General features: G+C 36.2%; 1 protein-coding gene across 2 annotated transcripts in view; it reads right to left on the minus strand.

Annotated features, from left to right (window-relative positions):
• Positions 1-14,241: 14,241 nt before the first annotated feature.
• OTOGL (otogelin like) overlaps positions 14,242-19,745 on the minus strand; it is a 136,191-nt gene continuing 130,687 nt past the window's right edge. For both annotated transcript variants that reach the window (XM_045069092.1, XM_045069091.1), the window contains 3 exons: positions 18,985-19,030; positions 16,162-16,241; positions 14,242-15,495 (listed from right to left, as the gene is read on the minus strand). In XM_045069092.1, the coding sequence (XP_044925027.1) occupies positions 15,295-15,495; positions 16,162-16,241; positions 18,985-19,030 (327 nt within the window). In that variant the 3' untranslated portion in view covers positions 14,242-15,294. The remainder of the gene's footprint in view (positions 15,496-16,161; positions 16,242-18,984; positions 19,031-19,745) is intronic.

The raw sequence follows: 19,745 nt of genomic DNA on the forward strand, positions 1-19,745 counted from the left end.
AAAAGAAACAGAAGCCCACCGGGTGGCTGTGAACAGCCCTGAGTGGACACAGCTTTGAGTTAACGTCATTCATGTGGCTGTGTGCGGAGCCACATTCTTTCCCTGTCCACGGGCCTTGGGGTTTAATTGCTGCTTATTTTCCGCAGCATTTGAAGTGCTGATTGAACTCTTCCTGCTTTCTGCGATCTCCACCTTCCTTCTCTTCCTCCTTTCTGGATGCTGCTGCAGTTGGCATCCCTGACATCACCCTCACCTGGATCTTCCATCTTAGTCCACCTTATCCTCTGACAGTTCCACCTTAAAAATGGACTTGACCCAGGGTGCCTTTGTTGAGTCAGGGTTATTTTGTTCCCTTGTGTGATTTCGGTCCTATTCAAAATACTGCAGTATCTACAGCTCAGTATTGGCTCTCTTTACCCTGATGTGCCCAAAAAGCAATTCTTTCCAAAAGGAAATTCATGATCATCCTTCTCCCAGCCCTTCCCGAGGAGAGTGTCAGCCAACCCCCCCCCCCACCAAAAAATGATCAACTCTGCATCTTCAGATTCTTTCCCTCACTATCCAAAGTCAATTTTGTCCTCAAAAATCTTTTTTGATTCTGCCTCTAACACATCTTTTAGGGCAATTATTTCCTCTCCAGTCCCACAGCCATGGGCTTAGGTGATAACCTTGGCTACCTCTCCTCTCTGGAAAGTATATGCCACGTTTAAGAGTTGGAATCTCAGTTCATTCAGGTCGTTTGGCTCAGTTTACTAGCTCAGCATCTCTGAAAAGGTGGGCGTAGTCAACAGTAGGCTTGTAAGGGCTCCTAGAGCGTAAATACTTAATACACTGATAACTAGTACTGGTTTGTCGAAATTACTTCCAATAAGTTCATACTTGGACTAGGTCAGACTTCACGCAGAAAGGAGGAAGAGTTCAATCAACACTTCAAACGCTGCGGAAAATAAACAGCAATTAAACTTGGGCTAGGTCAAAGCCTGCACTGGCTGTTAGCCAGTACGGGCTTTCTGAAATACACACATGATCCTCCTGGAGGTGCTTACTTAAAAGCCTATTCTGACTCTTGCTTACATAGTACCTCAGGCCAAATCCACTTTCCATCTTCACCTCTTTCCTCTTTGGCACCCTAACTTGTATCCTCCTAAGTAACAAGCCATAATCATTTGCATCTCTGTTTTCCTGTATGACTTTATTTATATTCTTACACAAAAATTTAGTTTTTATGTGTTTATGTCCTTAGCCAGATTAGGAATTCCTTGATGGCATGGACTGCGTTATAATATAAGCACAGTTACAGATAAGAACTATATATTTTTGTTGTTTTAATTCCTGAGGGTAGTACATATCTTTACTTTATAAAAGTAGAAAGTATCAAGGGAGTATATCACAAAATGATTTTATTGGCAATGAATTAGTTTTAGGTTTCGAGAAATATGGTCAGATTAAAAATGCACCAACGGGGGTGCCTGGGTGGCTCAGTGTGTTAAAGCCTCTGCCTTCGGCTCAGGTTATGATCTTAGGGTCCTGGGATCCAGCCCCGCATCAGGCTCTCTGCTCAGCGGGGAGCCTGCTTCCTCCTCTCTCTCTCTGCCTGCCTCTCTGCCTACTTGTGATCTCTGTCAAATAAATAAAATCTTAAAAAAAAAAAAATCCACCAACGGTGTTGACTGAACATTTTTGGTAATCACTTTGCAGCATATACATATATCAAATCATTATTTTACACCTTAAAATTGTACAGTGTCTTATGTCAATTGTATCTCAAGAAAAAACAGACAAATCAGGAAAGTGATCACAAAAATAAATAAATATATAAGATAACGATCCATCAAGTGAATTGAATCAAGTATATCTAATTCAGTGTGTGGTGGGATTTTGGGGGAGGCAGTCATATATTTGCTTTGCAAACAATGGCATTTTAAATAAACAGACATTGTTAAGGCTACACCTTCCAGGGGCAGCTGGGTGGCTCAATGGGTTAAGAATCTGCCTTTGGCTCAGGTAATGATCTGGGAATCCAGAGTCAGAGGTTCCTGCTCAGCGGGGAGTATGCAACTCCCTCTGCCCCTCACCCTCCTGGAGCTCTCTTTCTTGCTCTCTAAAATAAGTAAAATCTGAAGAAGGAGAAGGAGAAGAAGACCACTACCTTCCATAGTTGACATCAGTCTTTCCACTAAGTCAGCAAACTTGGTTGCAAATTAATCAATAGTGTTTCCCTCAAAAGCTGTTTCCTGACACAATACCCTATGAAATTCTATCCCAGTTAAGAGTTTGTTCCTTTATTTGGCCTAGGAACTTAGTTATGGAGAAACAAAGAGAATGATTTTTAAAATTATGGGTCCTCTCTTTCTAGAAATGGGAAAGTATTGAATTAGGACAATTTCAGGACATTTAGTTTTTAATGGAAAGAACTTACTTTTCTGATGGTGAAACACAGCCAAAAGCCATTTAGGCAATAATGGAGATCATTAATGTTTTAAAACTTCAATTCCCTATTAGGAAATATGTTGTTTGGCATCTTATTTAAATATCTATTATGACAAGAAACCCACATCATCACCAGAGGTTGGGTGGACATAACATGTATAACCACATCTCTGATAGAAATGTAACAATTACACAAATGATAGCCAACCCTTCCTCTACACAAATGATAGCCAACCCTTCCTCACCTTCAAATTGCAGGAATTCAGTCAAAGGTTTTTAGTGAATGTTATGTGTCAAGCTCAGTGCTAAGCACTGAGGCTATAGCAACAAATGTTCCTAGTTCTCCCTTACATAGCTACTAGTTACTAGCTTAAATTCTACTGAAGGACTGCTGAGTATTATATACTATGATCCTATGCACAACCATATTCCTCTTGATCCTGTTCTTACTATCTAAATCCAGGATCTCTTTCCCTCTCATCTAATCTTTGGGCAGCTGGACCCAGTTCCAATGTGTGTGATTGGTATGGGAGGTGCTACCCCCACACCACCAAACAATTCTTGGGATACCACCTTGGTGTCCCATACATAATTCAACTCAATTCTGACACTGTCCACCCAGAGATAGAGTCAGATTCCACAGGCTAAGCATTCAGTCCTACAAGACTCCCCGACCACCCCATTTCATATGTCTGTCACACGCCCAGGTTGCTATCCATGCTTCTGACCTATGGACTGTAGGCTCAGTTGAACTCCCTGGGTTCAATTAATTTGCTAGAGTGGCTCACAGAACTCAGAAAATCTGCTTACTCACTAGATGAGTGATTTATTATAAAAGGATGGAACTCAGGAACAGCCACATAGAAGAGATGCAAGAGCAGGGTATATTGGAAGAGACATCCACACCCTCTTGGAGTACACCACTCTCCCCAAATGTCCATGTGTTCACCAAGCTGGAAGCTCCCCCAACTCCAATGTTTTTGTTTTGTTTTGTTTTGTTTTGTTTTAATGGAGGTTTCATTACATAGGCACAGTCCTACAAGCCCTCTCCCCTTCGGGGAGATGGTGATGGAACTGAAATTTCCATCCCCCTGATCATATAATTGGCTTCACTGGCAACAAACCCCCATTCTTAGAATCTGTCCAAAGGTCATCTTATTAAAATAACAGAAGACACTTTTATAACTCCCATCACTTAGGAAATTCCAAGGGAAACAGTGATGAGAACCAAATACATATTTTATTAGAACTCTCAATATCACACTGGATAACTGGCATCCCTTCATGCCTTCTTATTAGATCGATCTAAAACAGTTCTCCTTCTCTCTAGGGACACCTGGGTGGCTCAGTCAGTTAAGCGTCTGACTCTTGAGTCGGGTTCAGGTCATGATCTCAGCGTCTTGAGATCGAGCCCAGCCTTGTGCTTTGTGCTGTGTGTGAAGCCTGTTCAAGATTCTCTCTCTCCTGGGCACCTGGGTGGCTCAGTGGGTTAGGCCGCTGCCTTCAGCTCAGGTCATGATCTCAGGGTCCTGGGATCGAGTCCCGCATCGGGCTCTCTGCTCAGCAGGGAGTCTGCTTCCTTCTCTCTCTCTCTGCCTGCCTCTCTGCCTGCTTGTGATCTCTCTCTGTCAAATAAATAAATAAAATCTTAAAAAAAAAAAAAAAAGATTCTCTCTCTCCCTTTCCTTCTCCCTCTACCTGCACCTTCTACTCTGCCCCCTGCCAAAATACAATACAAAATAAGTCTCCTTATCTCTGGTTTTTCTTCTTTTCTAATCTATTTTCAACTTTCTTCAGATTAATCTTTCTAGAGTTCAGTTCTAATAATGTTACTTCCCTCCTCACAGTGTTTTCAATGACTCTTCAGCCTCCCTAATTCCTTACTGTACCCAGTAAGTCCTCCAGAAATATTTTGGTTTACTTCATACATGTTCAGATCACTGTTTTTCCAATATTTTCCTCTTATTTCACCTTTTTCATGAAACTTGTCCTGGTATTACTAACAAGAGCTCTATCCGCTCCTCTGTGCTTCTGTGGTACTTAGTGCCCCTAATACATGGCTCATAGAATTCTATTTTTTTATATAATTATCTGTGAACAACTTAGTATCTCTATCAGACTGTAATTTCCCTGAAGATAAGTCTTATTTCCTATTGATTTTCATATTACGATCCAATTGTGATATCTTACATAGTAAGCCCTCAACAAACATGTTTTGAATAAATACTTGTAGGAGAAATATTCTAAAACTCTGCCACCCCCTTTTTCTAGGTGACACTGGGGATTCACTTCATTGTAAATATTTCTAAACATTTTTGGAACACAAATACAAGTTTTAAGATGAGTCATGTCATTCTAAAAAAACTAATGTATGACTTATAGGAGTCCTCTAATATGGATCTGCTTTAAAACTGGAGAGTCTTTTTCTGAACTGTTTGTGATGTGCCTGAGATTCTTTCTTTCCTAATGATTTCCTCTTTACAGTAACAAGATCTGTCACATTCCAGATTGTGAAGAAGTATATTGTTTTAAGGTTCAAATGGAACAGTGCTTAAAAGTTAAAGACCAACACAAAAATATTCTATCTTAAATCTTCTAGATAAATTAAATTAAGTGTTTTTGTCTTTCCTTGTTTCCTGACTCCTATTTTTATGGGTCTTTTTAAATGTCCTCTTTCAAAGGAGATATTTTACTCTAATTTTTCTTACAAAAATAAGACTTTTATAAGCTGACATGTAATCAAAGTGAGCCAGATTTCTATCATTATTTAAAGGAAAGCCATTGTTGCTATAGAATTTCTAAGCTTTATTTTGCTGGCATGAGTTACAAGAGAAAGAATATAAAAGATGGATTAGCAGCATGTTTTTCATCTGTATTTATTTCTTAAATGTGATGCCAAAAAGCTTGGTGTTTTAGTTCTGTAACTAGGATTGGCCTTTTTTACAATGCAAAATTTCCTAACAATTTGTGGCATTATCTTTTTAGCATATTTATTTATACAATATGAAAAGTAGTTATTGCAACAGATCTTTTGTGAAATGATTTAATCATCCAAATTAATCCAAATGAATTTACTTTGAGTGAAAATTGTATGTTTAATAATGTGTTATTGGCTGCATTTCAGAATCGAAGATTAAAACTCAGATTTATTTGTATTTATTGGTGTGGACTAAAATGCAAATGACATATTGAGAATTGAGACTAAAAAAGGACTTGCATCTCTGGAATGGGGTAGTTGTGAAATAATCTGAGGTCTGGTTCATCACGTTTATTGCTTTCCTGAGAGGTTTGTTAACAAGTATGCCAGGATGGGTGGGAATTTATTTCTAAATGAGATTATCAGTACATTTAACATGTTTAATGAATTCAGTAAATTTTTACTGAGAAACTTTCCAGCAGAAGGGACAGGAAAGATAAGGCAAGAAAACTGTGACTTCCTTACTACAAGAGCTTTCTATCTAGACAGGAAGATCCACTATCCTTATACCCTGAAAAATGAAAGGGAGAAGTTAAAGACCAACATAAAAATATCCCTCCTTAAAACTTATAACCTGAATAAATTAGTGACATGGTTTTTGTCCCTTTTTATGGGACACTAGAGGAAAAGGGAGATCTGTGACCTTACAAGGGGATGGTCAATGACCCTGGCAGTCCAAGAAAGATACTCAAACCCTTACTGTTGGCACAATTCTAGGATGATACCTAAAATTTCCACCCCCTGTTATTCACACCCTGTATAATCCCCTCCCCCTGAGGCTTGGTGGACCTGTGAAAATGATGAGATCATCACTACCATGATTATTTACTTTATAGACTACTTCACTATAGCAGAACAAAAAAGCCATTCTCCTGCGGACTTCTAAGAAGTAAGTTGCCATGATGTGAGAGGGCCAGATGGTTAGAACATGAGCCTTGCCTCCAGAGGCTGAGGGTGTGTGCCAGCCTACAGTCAGTCAGAACACTGTGATCTCAGTCCCAGAGTCTCACGGAACTTAATTCTGCAACGATGTGAATGAGCCTGGAAAAAGAGGACCCATAGCCTCAGATGAGATCACAGTCCTAAGTAACAACTTGATTTCAGCCTGGTGAGATCCTGAGCAGAGAGCCCAGACTCCTGGTTCACAGAAACTGTCAGATAATAAGTGTTTTGATTCAAGACATTAAATTTGTGGTACTTCATTTCACAGCAATAGAAAAGCAATACCCACAGTTAATGGGATCGCAAACTCGGGCAGTCGTCGCACAGGCGTTCCTAACAAGAAGTCAGAGATGGATGTCCTATCCTCTTTGTTGGAAAACATCTTGAAGGGTTGTTTCATCAAAGCTGCCATAGCTATATACAAGGTTGCCATGTGGAGCAACAGGAATGCAGTGGGAGAAAATGGAGTTGGCAGAGCAAGGGAAGCAGAGATAAATGCATTCAAGTCTTGGCATTTCTTTCACTCCAGCCCATCTCAAAGTTGGTTATCTCAAATTCTTAAATTCTGTGAAAGGTATTCTTTGCAGTGGCGCTCATCCTCCCCAGAATTAATGAGTAGCAAGTGGGATTTGATCCCAGGCATCTAGTTCCAGAGGCTGTTTTCTTAACCATGAATCACAGAAGAATATCCTTACCCATTGATTACATAATCAATCTCATCTTATTTGATATAATTTAGAGCAGCTGCAGGTAGATCAAGAAAATGAACATGACAAAAAGCACAGGTATCCAGGTACTACTCTTAGCAGGTCTAATATATTTATATCTTATAGATTTTTTCTAAAGTTAAGAAATAATTTTCTAAATGTTCACTTTAATCTACTGCTCTCAGCATTAAATAATCTCATATGTTTGGTTAAACATTTGTTATCCCAATAGTTTGTAGTATTTTCTCAAGACTCCTTTGCAAAATTTTGTAGACCTTTTGTATAATGCTAATATTTGAGTCTCAGTTTGTACTGTTCTAAAATACAAAAAAAAAACAAAGTTCACGAACAAAAAATTGCGTAACAGAATAAAACTGACTTCAGAAGAAAATCTGTTATTTATTATATGTAAAATTTACCAGGAAAGACAAAAGAGATAGCTTATATCTTTCTGATTTCCAATTCCCTAACTCAGAGTTCTGTGCATCAGAAGCTGGTCAGTGGACACATGGTGCTGAAACAGTGTCTTTCAGGAAGTAGTTAAACTTTTCTCTAATTCCAACTCTCTTTCTGGTCTTTCTGAATCGCTTGAGAGTTAGTAGCTCCCAGGAAACAAAGGAGTTTAGCAGTACTCCACTGTATTTTATGAGCACTCATTACAAGATAAGCATTATAGATGAAAGTGTCAAGAAAAATGAAGGATAAAAATGCTAGATGTGAGCAAAAAAAAATCATAATTTTTCATGACTTTTGATAATTCAGGATATCAGAGATGCATGAAATGATGTAGAGAGAATCTGTGACCTTTGTAGTTGGAAACTATTAGGACAAGCTTGCCAGAATATAGAAAGTAAAATAGGAATAGACTTTTTCATCCTGTCCTGTAGCTGGAAATATGAGAGTAAAATTCTTACCGTTCCTCAAGTGGTAATAGAGGACAACCACAGGCAATCCATATAACCTAATATAAACAGCCAAAATGACATGAAAATAAGCCATAAGACCTATGAAAAAGCAAAGAGAATATCATCTTAAAAATTGAGAAAAAGAAGAGATTAGATATTATAAGCACTTTGATGCAGAATTCAAGGGAAGAAATCAGGAAAGTTTTTGTCTTTGTCTGAAGTACGCAAAATACATGATTTCCATAAAAGTATGAGAAAATATTGAGAAGAATAATTTTGTATCAATAGAAAATAGCCTGAAGTTAAAAAAAATTAGATGAGTTAAAAAGAGAATCTGACAGGAAATAAATACAAGGAAACTAAAAATGATTTTTCAGATTTACAATCTACACTGATAGAAGTAGAGTAAGCATGAATAACTATTATGGAAAAAAATATACAATTATGAAGAGCAAAAAAGACAAATAGATGAAGACAGAAAGAAATTATCATAGGTATGAAAGAAAAACAATGTATACATAATTTTTCTGAATATAAAATCAGATTAAAAGGGAAACATATCAAATAAAAATATACTAGCAATGGAAGAAACACCTTTTATATATTTAAAAAAAAGATTGTGTGAAGATCAGAAAATCCAAAAGAATATCAATAAATAGAGAACCATACCTATACACACTTTCACAATAGAAGAATTTAAAACTTGAAGGAAAATTGTAATAAGCAACCGTTCAAAGAAAAAAGAAAAGAAATATACCTATAATGGAACCATATACTAAAATGGAAACCAGACTTTTCTTTTGCAGCACTAAATGTCCAAACACAATGAAGCAATGTCTAGAGTTTTTGAAAGCAAACTATGAACTCAAATTTTTATACTCTGCTTATATATATCAAGTCCTATATGTTAAACACTCTAGTAAGTACTTTACATGTATTAACTCCATTAGCCTCACACAAATCCTTTGAGGAATTTGAAAACTATGAAGTGCAAAATTATTAAGTTTGTTTAGAGTCACACAGAAAAATATGATATTAGGATTTGAATTTATACCTATTTCATCCAAGGGCCTGAGACCTTAGTTATTATGTAAAAGTGTGAGTAAAGTCTTAGGAAATATATAACCCATATACCTTTCTGGAGAAAAATTACTTGAAGACAAAATCAAGCAACCAAGAAATCAAACAAACATAAGGATTCAGTAATGGAGATACTAGGACTGTCAGTAAAGACTGTGGTTAGTCCATATACAGAATTATAAAATTAGATAGCAAAAACTGAATTTATTTTTATGTGTATGTTTATGTGCATGCATATATAGCTTTTAATAGAATAAATAGATAAAATTTAATTTTGGCACAAAATAAATATGACTAAGAAGGCAGAAAGCTTAAATTCCATATTTTTAGTAAACAAAACACAATTTTTAAAATTTTGTATCCATCTCAAGGTTTCTATAATCTATTTTCTGATAATAGATAACATTTTTGATAATATGATAGAATTTTAACTTTAGCCAGAATGTCAGTCTTTCTAGTTAACAGTGAAATAACTCTGAAAAGTCAAATATTCCTCCCCAACCAAAGATGCTGTTTAGAGGCAAGATTTCAAGTACTATAGCCTTTCATGTGACATCATTAGAAAAAAAAAATGGATGGGAAGGCTATGAACAAGATGGTTGTTAATATTTGTGCAAGTTAGCAAAAGATGCCTCCTCATGGTAGATACACTAGGAAAAGGCACAGTGTGTGGTGGATAAATTAGAAAATACCTCAGGAATTATTAGAAAGTGCTCCTCCCTCTGGGAAGATGACTCCCAGATGGGTGTTTGGCTTGGCAAGAGACCAGTGTCTTCATGCAAAGAAAAAGGCCTTCCTTCCTCTGGATAGAAAGAGCTTCTTGTCACGGTATATGACCTGGCTTGAGAAACATGAGCCAGATTTCAGTACTCCCTTGCCCCTCAGGTGAGCACTTCTATACGGAAACCAGACTGCTGGACCATTCACACTGACCTTGTCTGGGAATATTAGCGCAAATGTGAATCTTAATTCACTGGGCTGTAAGCCGTCTGGCCAGAGTCATAACTTTTGTGTATCTTGAAATCTTCTGAATCTACATGTTGTAACCACAAACGTTCTTGAAAGATTAATTTTAAGAAATTGTTGAGATATCTCTATTTCAGTAGTGTCCTTTTTTAATGTAATGTGAACATTAACCGTGAAACATTGCATGATAGTTAATTGCCTAGAAAAAGCTCAGAAACCTTTAAATTCCTAGTAAGAGCATCTATTCTCTTTTGGACATTAGAGCCTCAAGATACAGTGTCTGTCTTCTCTCCATTTCAGCTTAAATTGAATGGAATATATCAATAATTTATTCATATTCATCTCTTAAAACTAACATGAATAAAAGGTTTTGTTTCACTCCTAATAATTAAATTTTAAAAACAGAACCCAAAGTCCCAGGGTATATTAACTATAATACTTAAAGATGGAGACAGGTCAATTAAAGCTTGCAAAATCATTTGTCCTGAAAGAGAACTCTATAAAATTACCACTAAGAAAATGGACAAACAAAAAATAGACAAAAGATAAAATGAGTATATAGAAAGGTTTGAATTCAGTGGCACAGTCAGGTATCTATTCTACTACGAGCTGACCTTTTTTCTAATATCATCAATAAGGATTTTCCTTGTTATTATCAATAAGGACATTCTACTATGAGCTGACCTTTTTTCTTATTATTACCAATAAGGAATTTTGTCTGGTACTACCTAGTGTTGATGATGATAAAGAATTAAAAAAAAAAAAAACCTCATAAACTTCTTGGGGAAGGAAAAAGTTGATCAGCAGTTGTGGAAGACAGATTAGCAAAATGTATGGAAATTCTTCAGCATGTTGATGTCATTTGGTCCTTCAATTTCACTTCGTACGTTAAGGGTTTATAATAGGGAAAATGAGAAACAAATTTAATAACCATTAATAGACCGGTTAAATAGATCATGATATTCACTTGTGAAAATACTATATAGCATATAAAATTTCTACTGCAGAAAATCTTTTTAGAACATAAAAATTCTTAAAGAAATTTAAAATTAAAAGATGTATATTCAATTTAATCCTGGAGGAAGAGAGACAGAGAGATAAGTGAAAATGACAATAGAAATTATTTAGATGGATGTTTTATATTCTTCTTTATCTCCTAGAAACTGCATGAGTTTGTTTCTTACTCTTCTCCCTTCCAACAGGACATAGCAAACAGTTAAATCTTTATTGATTTAATAAGCTAAAGTTAACATTTCGTAGTTTTAGTGTTAATCTCTGAGCCTGTCAGGAAATATGTATGTGGTTCAAGTCCGTGCTGACACAGCACAGACAGACATTAAATTTGTTATTTACTGATGTGGGGAAGACTCTGCAAGGAACTGATTAAGGGAAGTGGGGCAGGAGAGGAGTCAAAATTACTAGAGAGTCGGCCACAGCTCACGTAGAACACAGATGTCTCTGGAGAGCCAAAGGAACCACCACATCTGGGAATCGTCTGTGAGATGAGTGACAGTGAGCAATTTACCTGCGGGCTCCTGGGCCTACCATCATTGCTCAGAGTTCATTTCACAGGGTACTTATCCCCTCTTTATTCCAGGCCACATCACCCAGTTTATCAGGGTAGTCATGGGGGTGTGGTGCTTCTTCCACAGAAGGCTCAGAGGTGGTGGGAGAAGCCAGTGTCTATGGCAGGAGAAAGAAAACATAGGTCAGGGGAAGGCAAGGAGGCCAGTGGCTTTGGCTGGTCCTCAGCACGTGCACTGTGCTGTTCCCGTCCAGCTGCTTCAGGCTGCCTGCAGAGAGAATTGCCATGAAGGCGGCAGAAGGTCCAGGACCACCAGCTGCAGAAACATGAACATGTGCCTGCCTGAATCTGGGCATGAGTACAGCAGGAGAGGGTGTATTTTGGGTTCAACTGACCATCCACTAATCACCTTTCAACCTCTTACTGTGGTCTGAATTATTGTGTCTCCCACTCCCTGTCCCGCCTTAAATTCACAACACCCTATGTGATGGTATTAGGAAGTTGGCCTTTGGGAGATGAGTAGAACATGAGGGTTAAGCCCTCTGGAATGGGATTAGTGCCCTTACAGAAGATACCCCAGGCAGCTCCCTCATCCCTCCTGCCAGGTGAGAAAACAGCAAGAAGACTGCTAGCACCTTGTTCTTGGACTCCCCAGCCTCAAGAATTATAAGAAATAAATGTTTATGGTTTCTAAGCCACCTAGCCTAAAAAAAAAAAAAGTATAATAAAGCTTTTAATTGGCTACCATCTTGTAGGTGAGAAATGGCTTTTTGTGTGTGTAAATTGAATGTGAAATGCTTTTATTAAAAGCATGCTCCAGGGGCACCTGGGTGGCTCAGTGGGTTAAAGCCTCTGCCTTCTGCTCTGGTCATGATCCCAGGGTCCTGGGATCGAGCCCCGCATCGGGCTCTTCTGTCTGTCAAATAAACAAATAAATCTTTTAAAAAGAAAAAAAGCATGCTCCATTGGGGTGTCTGGGTGGTGCATTCAATTGAGTGTCCAACTCTTGATTTCTGCTGGGATTGTGATCTCAGGGCCATGGAATCAAGCCCTGCATCAGGCTCTGTGCTGAGCTCAGATTCTGCTCGGGATTCTCTTTCCCTCTTCCCCTCCCCACCATTCTTTCATTCTCTCTCTTTCCCTCTTTCTCTCTCAAATAAATAAATAAATCCCTTTAAAAAGTATGCTCAATTATCTTTCCAGTGTCCTCAAGTATTATTTCTTTTTCTCTCTAATATCATACAAGTTATTGGCCTATTTTTCTATTAGGTTGTTCATATTTTCCTTTTGTGTTCTTTTTTAGGAGCTCTTGCTATAGAAGACGAGCCTTTATCAGTGATACATTGTAAATATTGTGCTTTGGTTTTACATTTTTTTCTTTTGACTTTGACTTTTTTTGTCTTGCAGAATTTGTTTTCAGTTTTCTTATTAAATTTATCAATGATTTCTTCTGGGCTTCTGGATGTTGAGTCAGAATTGGAATGACTCTCCCCCACTCTAAGGCATTAGTGAATTTCTCCCATTATTTTCTTTAGTTTTACCCTCTCCCTCCCTTTTTGAACATTTCAATCTCTGATTCATGTAGAATTTATCTTCATGTCAATGGATGTATGAATCCAACTTTCTCAAAACGGCTAGGCAGGAACAGCACAGCTCATGTGCAGAGCACCAAGAATCCAAATCCAAGTTACTATCCAGTGGTCCCAACAGCAGGTTATTGTCCAGGTTATTATCCAGGTTTCCCAAATCATCACCTCTGATGATTGGAGGGTCACCTGAATCATATGCTACATTCCAAAGTTTGGGGCACTCCTTCTGAACTTTCTCATAGGTATGTTTATGTGACTAATGCCTACTTTCTCACAAGACTTTAAATTACAGGAGAGTCTACACCGTGTCTGCTTTATTTTACATTTGTCCTCAGAGCTCAGAATAGCACCTGGCTCAGAGAAGGTCCTCAATACCTATCTGTTATATTGCAGAATGCTTATCATGTTCTAGGACAATGTTTCCCGTTTTCCCCCACAAATAGGTCTAAACGTGATTTAGTATTTTTAATTTAATTACAAGTATTTTACAGAGCATGAAAATAAAGAAATGTGTGGCAGACAATAGACAACATTACCTGCCTCAGCAGAGGTACATAATAGTTTCTCTCAAGCAATGTTAATTTATTTTAACCAAAGACATTTGATTCAATCTATATGTTAACAGGAGTCAAAGAATACCGAAATGTTAATGTCTAGATGAAACACTTTTATTAAGCACAAATAAGATAAAGTCCATTTTTATAAACAGTAGGCACTGGGACATTGCAGAAGCAATGTTCATTTCATTCTTTCATTTGTTTCTTAGTAACCCTGGAGGTCCAAAATATCTGATAAGTTGCATTTTTTTTCTGGGAAGCATGATTTTGAAACCCAAGCAACTCACCTAGCTGAAATCTGAACCTAGACCACCAGGCCCACCCACATCTGCTTTTCAATGCACCTTTACTGTTTTCGTGTTGCTATTTGACTTCATTTGATCCCCACAACAATCATAGCAAGTAGAGCATTCTCTCTTTTTACAGGTGAGGAAATTCAAATAATTCTACACTGTAAGTGGCAGAAAATTTGAGGATTTGCAAAAATCTCAAGATATGTTCCTTGCAAATATCAATAGCCTATTATGTTAAAAAAGTGCAGCATTCCATTGCAGAATGATTAATACATTCAAATCATTTTATTTCATTCTTCATTGGCAAAGCAGCAGCATGAAAAGAAAAATAGCACGCAACTCCGATCGAATGCAAATACATATCAAAAACCATTGGTCCATGGCATAGCAAAAAATTAAATGTTAAATAGTAACAACTTATTTCACAACAGTTGTAATGGTATAAAAAATAAAAGTCCAAGATATCCCGCCACTCTTTAGCAAGTGATGCTACCTTTCTCCATTTCTTATTATTGGGATTACTATTATATGTATGTATATACATATGTATGTGTGGCATTATTTTTCATTTCTTTAAAAGGAATTGAATTTAAAATTCTTAATTCTATGCAAAGCAAGCTCTTTAAGAATCAAAGATTCCATGACAGGCATCTTACTATACCATTCAAAAGAAAAGAGCATAGGACTGGGATTCAGAAAGTCATTTGTTATAAGGCACACAGCTTTTCCAGTGACCTGGTACACCTGCAAAACAAGAGGCATTTGCAATAACAACCCTAATATTCATTCAGGCTTTAAATAATCTAAAATCCTATAGTTGAATGATCTGTCTCTATGTATCATACGCTTTATGACTATCCAGATGCCAGCTTTAACTAATTACATTTAACAGATTAAACAGTAGTGAGGAAAGAGTACTGCTATCTTAATTTGGGAAGCTATGGCAGACTTTGCAAAGCAAAAAAATCTCTATTGGGTGCAAATGGAAAATGCAAAATAACCTTCTAATGGATGAGAATATCCCAGGGCTGTGGCATGTTGCAATTACATACATAACTGCATCTCAGCTGAATAACTTAGAATCAGTTGAGTCTCTAAAATAGAGTAAATCAATAAATTTGATTTATTTTTATTTTGACAACTATTTTGACAATTATTTTTTCTAGGAAATAGCATATTTGTACCAAGCATTAAATTGCCATATCCCAAACACTGAAAAATACATTAATGTTTAATAAAATCTTCCAGTGCCTAAATAATGACATTAAGGTAACTTCATTTGACATTGTGATTATTACATAGAGTTCCTAGAAATCCAGAAGTTTAATTCCACTGACATGTGCAGTCTATAGGTTCCTGGAGCGTGTGCATGACTTCGGTGCCATTTCCTGAGCAATACAGAGGCACAGACAAGTTTCTCACTCCATTTTCACGACAGCACTTGCAGAATCTTAGATGGCTCTCAATGTTGATGTTATATATGGTAGCAGATGGGCATTTTCCATCACAAGATGCAACATTTACCTGTAAGGAGAGACAATGAGAAAAGAATTCTTAAAATGTTTAAAAACTGGCTATTCAATTCTCCTATGATACCAAGTGAAAGCAAAACTTTATTATCACTGTATTAAGTCTCAAGCTACTGTATATTAGAAGACTGCAAGAAAATACCAGGTTAGACTTTAATAACTTGAATAAGTCCAGGAGATGTTCCATGATGATACCTAAGACAGAAAGGCTGACATAAACTCTGAAATAAATGTGCACCCAATAACTAGTCAGGTATATGTACAATGTTCATCACAATCTAATGATTCTATTGTAATCTGTATTATATCATACCTCGTGGAGACTATATTATTGGGTAGGTCACATTAAATGGGGTAAAATTAGAACTAAGACTATTTTTGCTGAGTAAAATTGCATAGTTAAAAAAATATGTAGTCAAATATATTTGGTTTAATTTCCATCTCTCTAGATTGCAATTATGATTCATAACTATTGATTATTAATGCCAAGAATAGTTTATACTTCTTCACAAACAGAATATTTTAATATTAAAATGTATGAATAATCGCAAAGTTAAATATTGTGACAGTTGGCATTTTGTTGACTTACAAACGTATTAGTGCTATATACTTTTGGAAAGACACATGCTCTTTATGTAACAAATTATATGTTTCCACTTACAGGGTTTTGACTTATACAGTCCTGTTTCCTTATGATTGATTTAATGATCACTTTCTGGCAAATTCTTTCTTCTCGTTTGCCTGATAAAATATAGAATGTATTGATTCATCAGAAAGCCCATGTCAGATTGTTTCTTAATTCAATTAAGCATATGCCTATATTTAAAATAAAATAATGTATATATTTATATGAAATACATTCCTATATTAAAGTATACTTAAAATTTCCCTCAAATATTTTATGCTCAATATTTATTTTCACTTTCTAAATAGACTTTCTCATATTTTTAGCATTATATTTATCTCTTTACCTTATTGTCCTAGAATAGAATCAAAACATTCTACACATGCAATAATGTTATCAACCTGTGTGTATCATATAGAAAGATAAAATATATATTTAAAATTTTTAAATTATTAAATTATTTTTAGAATGAAACATTGTATGTAGAAGTATATATACATGTACATAATTAGGCAGCTATACATGTATACATAAACCTATTTTAAAATTAAAAACAGATTTAAAGCTACTTTATCTTAATAGATTTTAATATAAAATCATACATGAAGGTAATTGAATTATTTATCAACCATTTTGAAATGTATGGATGAGTCATTACAGTTGATATTTATGGCTCTGAAATGATCTCTTATGACTTCACATTAAAATACTTTGTATTAATTAATGATATATTAAAATGCCTCTGTGGTGTGATGGATGACCACTTGATGACACCTAGGAATACATATTTAAAGCTATATCTAAATAACCCTTATTTCAGGATGCACAAAGACCAAGGTTCTTACTTCACTCTGACAATAACTTGCTTTGTTACTTTAGGAAAGTCACTGAAATCATTCTGCTGAGTTTTCTTGTTTGCAAAAGATTGAAATTAGATCTTCAGTTTCCAAATCAGTTTAGCCACAAAATCTTTTATGTTAAGTGCTTATATGAAATTCCAACATGTAAAGTATCTAAAAGCTAAACTACTCAAGTTGAAGCAGAGATGAGTAGCAAAGATTGCCTGAAAGTAAATTGTCCTTTTCAAGGTCACTCTTGACCTTCAAAATGCTAACTTCAAAGATTACAGCTTAGTTCTCATCCTACTTAACTTCTCAGCAGCATTTGAGAAGACTCTCTTCTATGACTATGACTATCTCCTCCTTGATATACTTTCCACACTTGGCTTCTGAAACAGCCCTTTTGGTTTTTCTCCATCTCAATTGCGGCTCCTCCTCAGAATCCTATGCTTGTCCCTTCTCCTTTCCCTTGCCTCTCAACTACCGTCTGGTTGGCGGTTCAGAGTTTGTGATGGAGGACAGGCTGGTGTGTACCTTATGGTGCTTTCACTCAGTGGTTAGTTACTTTAGTAGCCCTTCTATTCTCATGTCAGAGGAAATAAGAGTTAAGGAAGAAATCATCTCTAATGTGACCTATAAGGTACCCACCCTCTTCTTTCTGTCACCTTCATCCTTGTGCTTAGCCAAACCTTGCTATTTCCTCTGCTTTCCATACTTGTTATTCTTCCTGGCTGGATTCAGTCACTCAGTCTCTACCCAGAAGACACCTCACCACAGAGGCACTCTCCAGCCACTCACTTAAATTAGCAACCCAGTTCCCCACCCTCCATCCCTTTTATTCTGTACTAATTTTCTTTATGTCACTCATCTCTACCTGACACAATAGTATATCTTTATGTGTTCCTTATTTCTTCCCCTTCTTCATAATATGCACTAGGGCATGCATGTACTGTTTCATTCACTATCATTGTCCCTGTGCCTAAAAGAGTGCCTGATACATGACAGGCACCTCGTAGAAATCTATTTGATGAGCTAATTTGTGTAATAAATATAATGAGATAGCTTAAATTTATTGTTAGCTGGCTGAACTTATTAGTACCAAGAGGCATTTCCTCTTCATTTTTTAAAGACTAGGGGAATACATTTGGTTAAGCATGGTATTTGCAATAGTATCCAACATCCAGTCTGTCCAAGATAGCCCAGTCACCCAGAAACAAAGTTTGTAGAAAAGGATTTTGTGATACCAAGCAGAAGATATTCCACAAGTCCCTACATGTCAGATGGGAGAAACTGAGGTAGGTTGGTATTATTCTGCAACTTTAGAGAGCTTGGCAGAATTGAAAGGTCCTGGACCTGGGCAGTGGACAGGCCTGAGTCCATTACTGATTAGTGCAAATCAACTTTTCTGAACCTTCACTTCCTTATCTGTAGAGGAAACCATACCCACCTCTCATTTATCTCTCAACTGTTGTAAAGATTGGTTACAATACTGTCTTTACGGGGCTTAATTGTGCCAATGTGTGGCAGGCAATAAATAGAAGGTTTACGGTCAGTTGCATAGATCTTCCCCTACCTGCCCTTGGATAACAAAATGGACCTACTTGTTGAATAATCAGCATGGAGTTATAAAATCCAAGGTCCTTATTGAAGCCAAAAATGCCATTCTCACCATAACTTACTTAACTTGGTGTAGCCTCGCATGTTCCAAGCAAATTTGACAAAAGAAACCTTTTAAACTTAAAACTTATATTAAAATCCTATGCAATACCTTTTGGGAAATACAACAATAAAGAAATTTCTGATATTTAGGTTAAAATTCATCTAAATTAAAAATACTTTATTCATACTCCAGAAGACTAAATTAAAAAATAATTAACCACATGACAAACATTTAAATAATAACATTATAAAATATGCTTCCCTCCTTGCATCATAAGATCTGAATTTTATGAGAAAGATCATAATTACCATGAGCAATTAAAACTAATCAAATTAACGCATATAATATGTCCTCACTTACAGATCTTGCAACAGCCTTCATTATAAAGCTTTACAATCCCTTCATTCTAGGAAGAGAGAAGGAATAAAGTCAAAACTCACAGTGTTTGTTCATGTCCTATTGGACTAGAAATAGAAAACTAACTCTCTTGGTGTTTTTATTAAATATCACAAAGCCTTAACTGGAAAATTATAGAAATTTAACTATTTCTAATGAGAATTTGTTTTTAAACTAAGCAGCTGATATTTTGTTTAAATTTTTGTTATTTCTTCACTAGTAAAGTGCAAAGAGATGAACTTACTTAAAAGAACACATTATTTATTTATTTATTTATTTACTAAAAACATTTTCAATAATGCACAAAAAATTCTTACCAAAGCAGAGTACTAATAGGTACTCTAAATTGAGGCCGTTATGTTTTTTTCAACTCCTTGGAATAAGCTAAGGTACTCTATGAGATAAGACTAAGTTCCTGAATATAATTGAATGTTTAAATGATGTATCTTTTTCTTTAACATTTAAAAAGAAAAAAAATCGCTCGCTTCAGGATGACTCTTGCCTAGGACTAAATTAAGAAAACTTTTATTGATTACCTTTTTGAATTCTTAAAGTAAGCCGCTAATTGCTTTTAGTAACTTACCAATTACAATATAAGTCAAAGAATTTGCGCCATAAAAATGAATCTGTGAAATAGATGATGCCTAAGATTCTTTTCAGAGCTGAAATTCTATTACTTTATTATACATGACCTCTACCTACCCAGCTAGCTAGCCACCATCACT

This window comes from Mustela putorius, unplaced genomic scaffold, assembly GCF_011764305.1.
Source record: "Mustela putorius furo isolate JIRA1106 unplaced genomic scaffold, ASM1176430v1.1 tig00003911_pilon_pilon_pilon, whole genome shotgun sequence".
Lineage (NCBI taxonomy): Eukaryota > Metazoa > Chordata > Mammalia > Carnivora > Mustelidae > Mustela > Mustela putorius.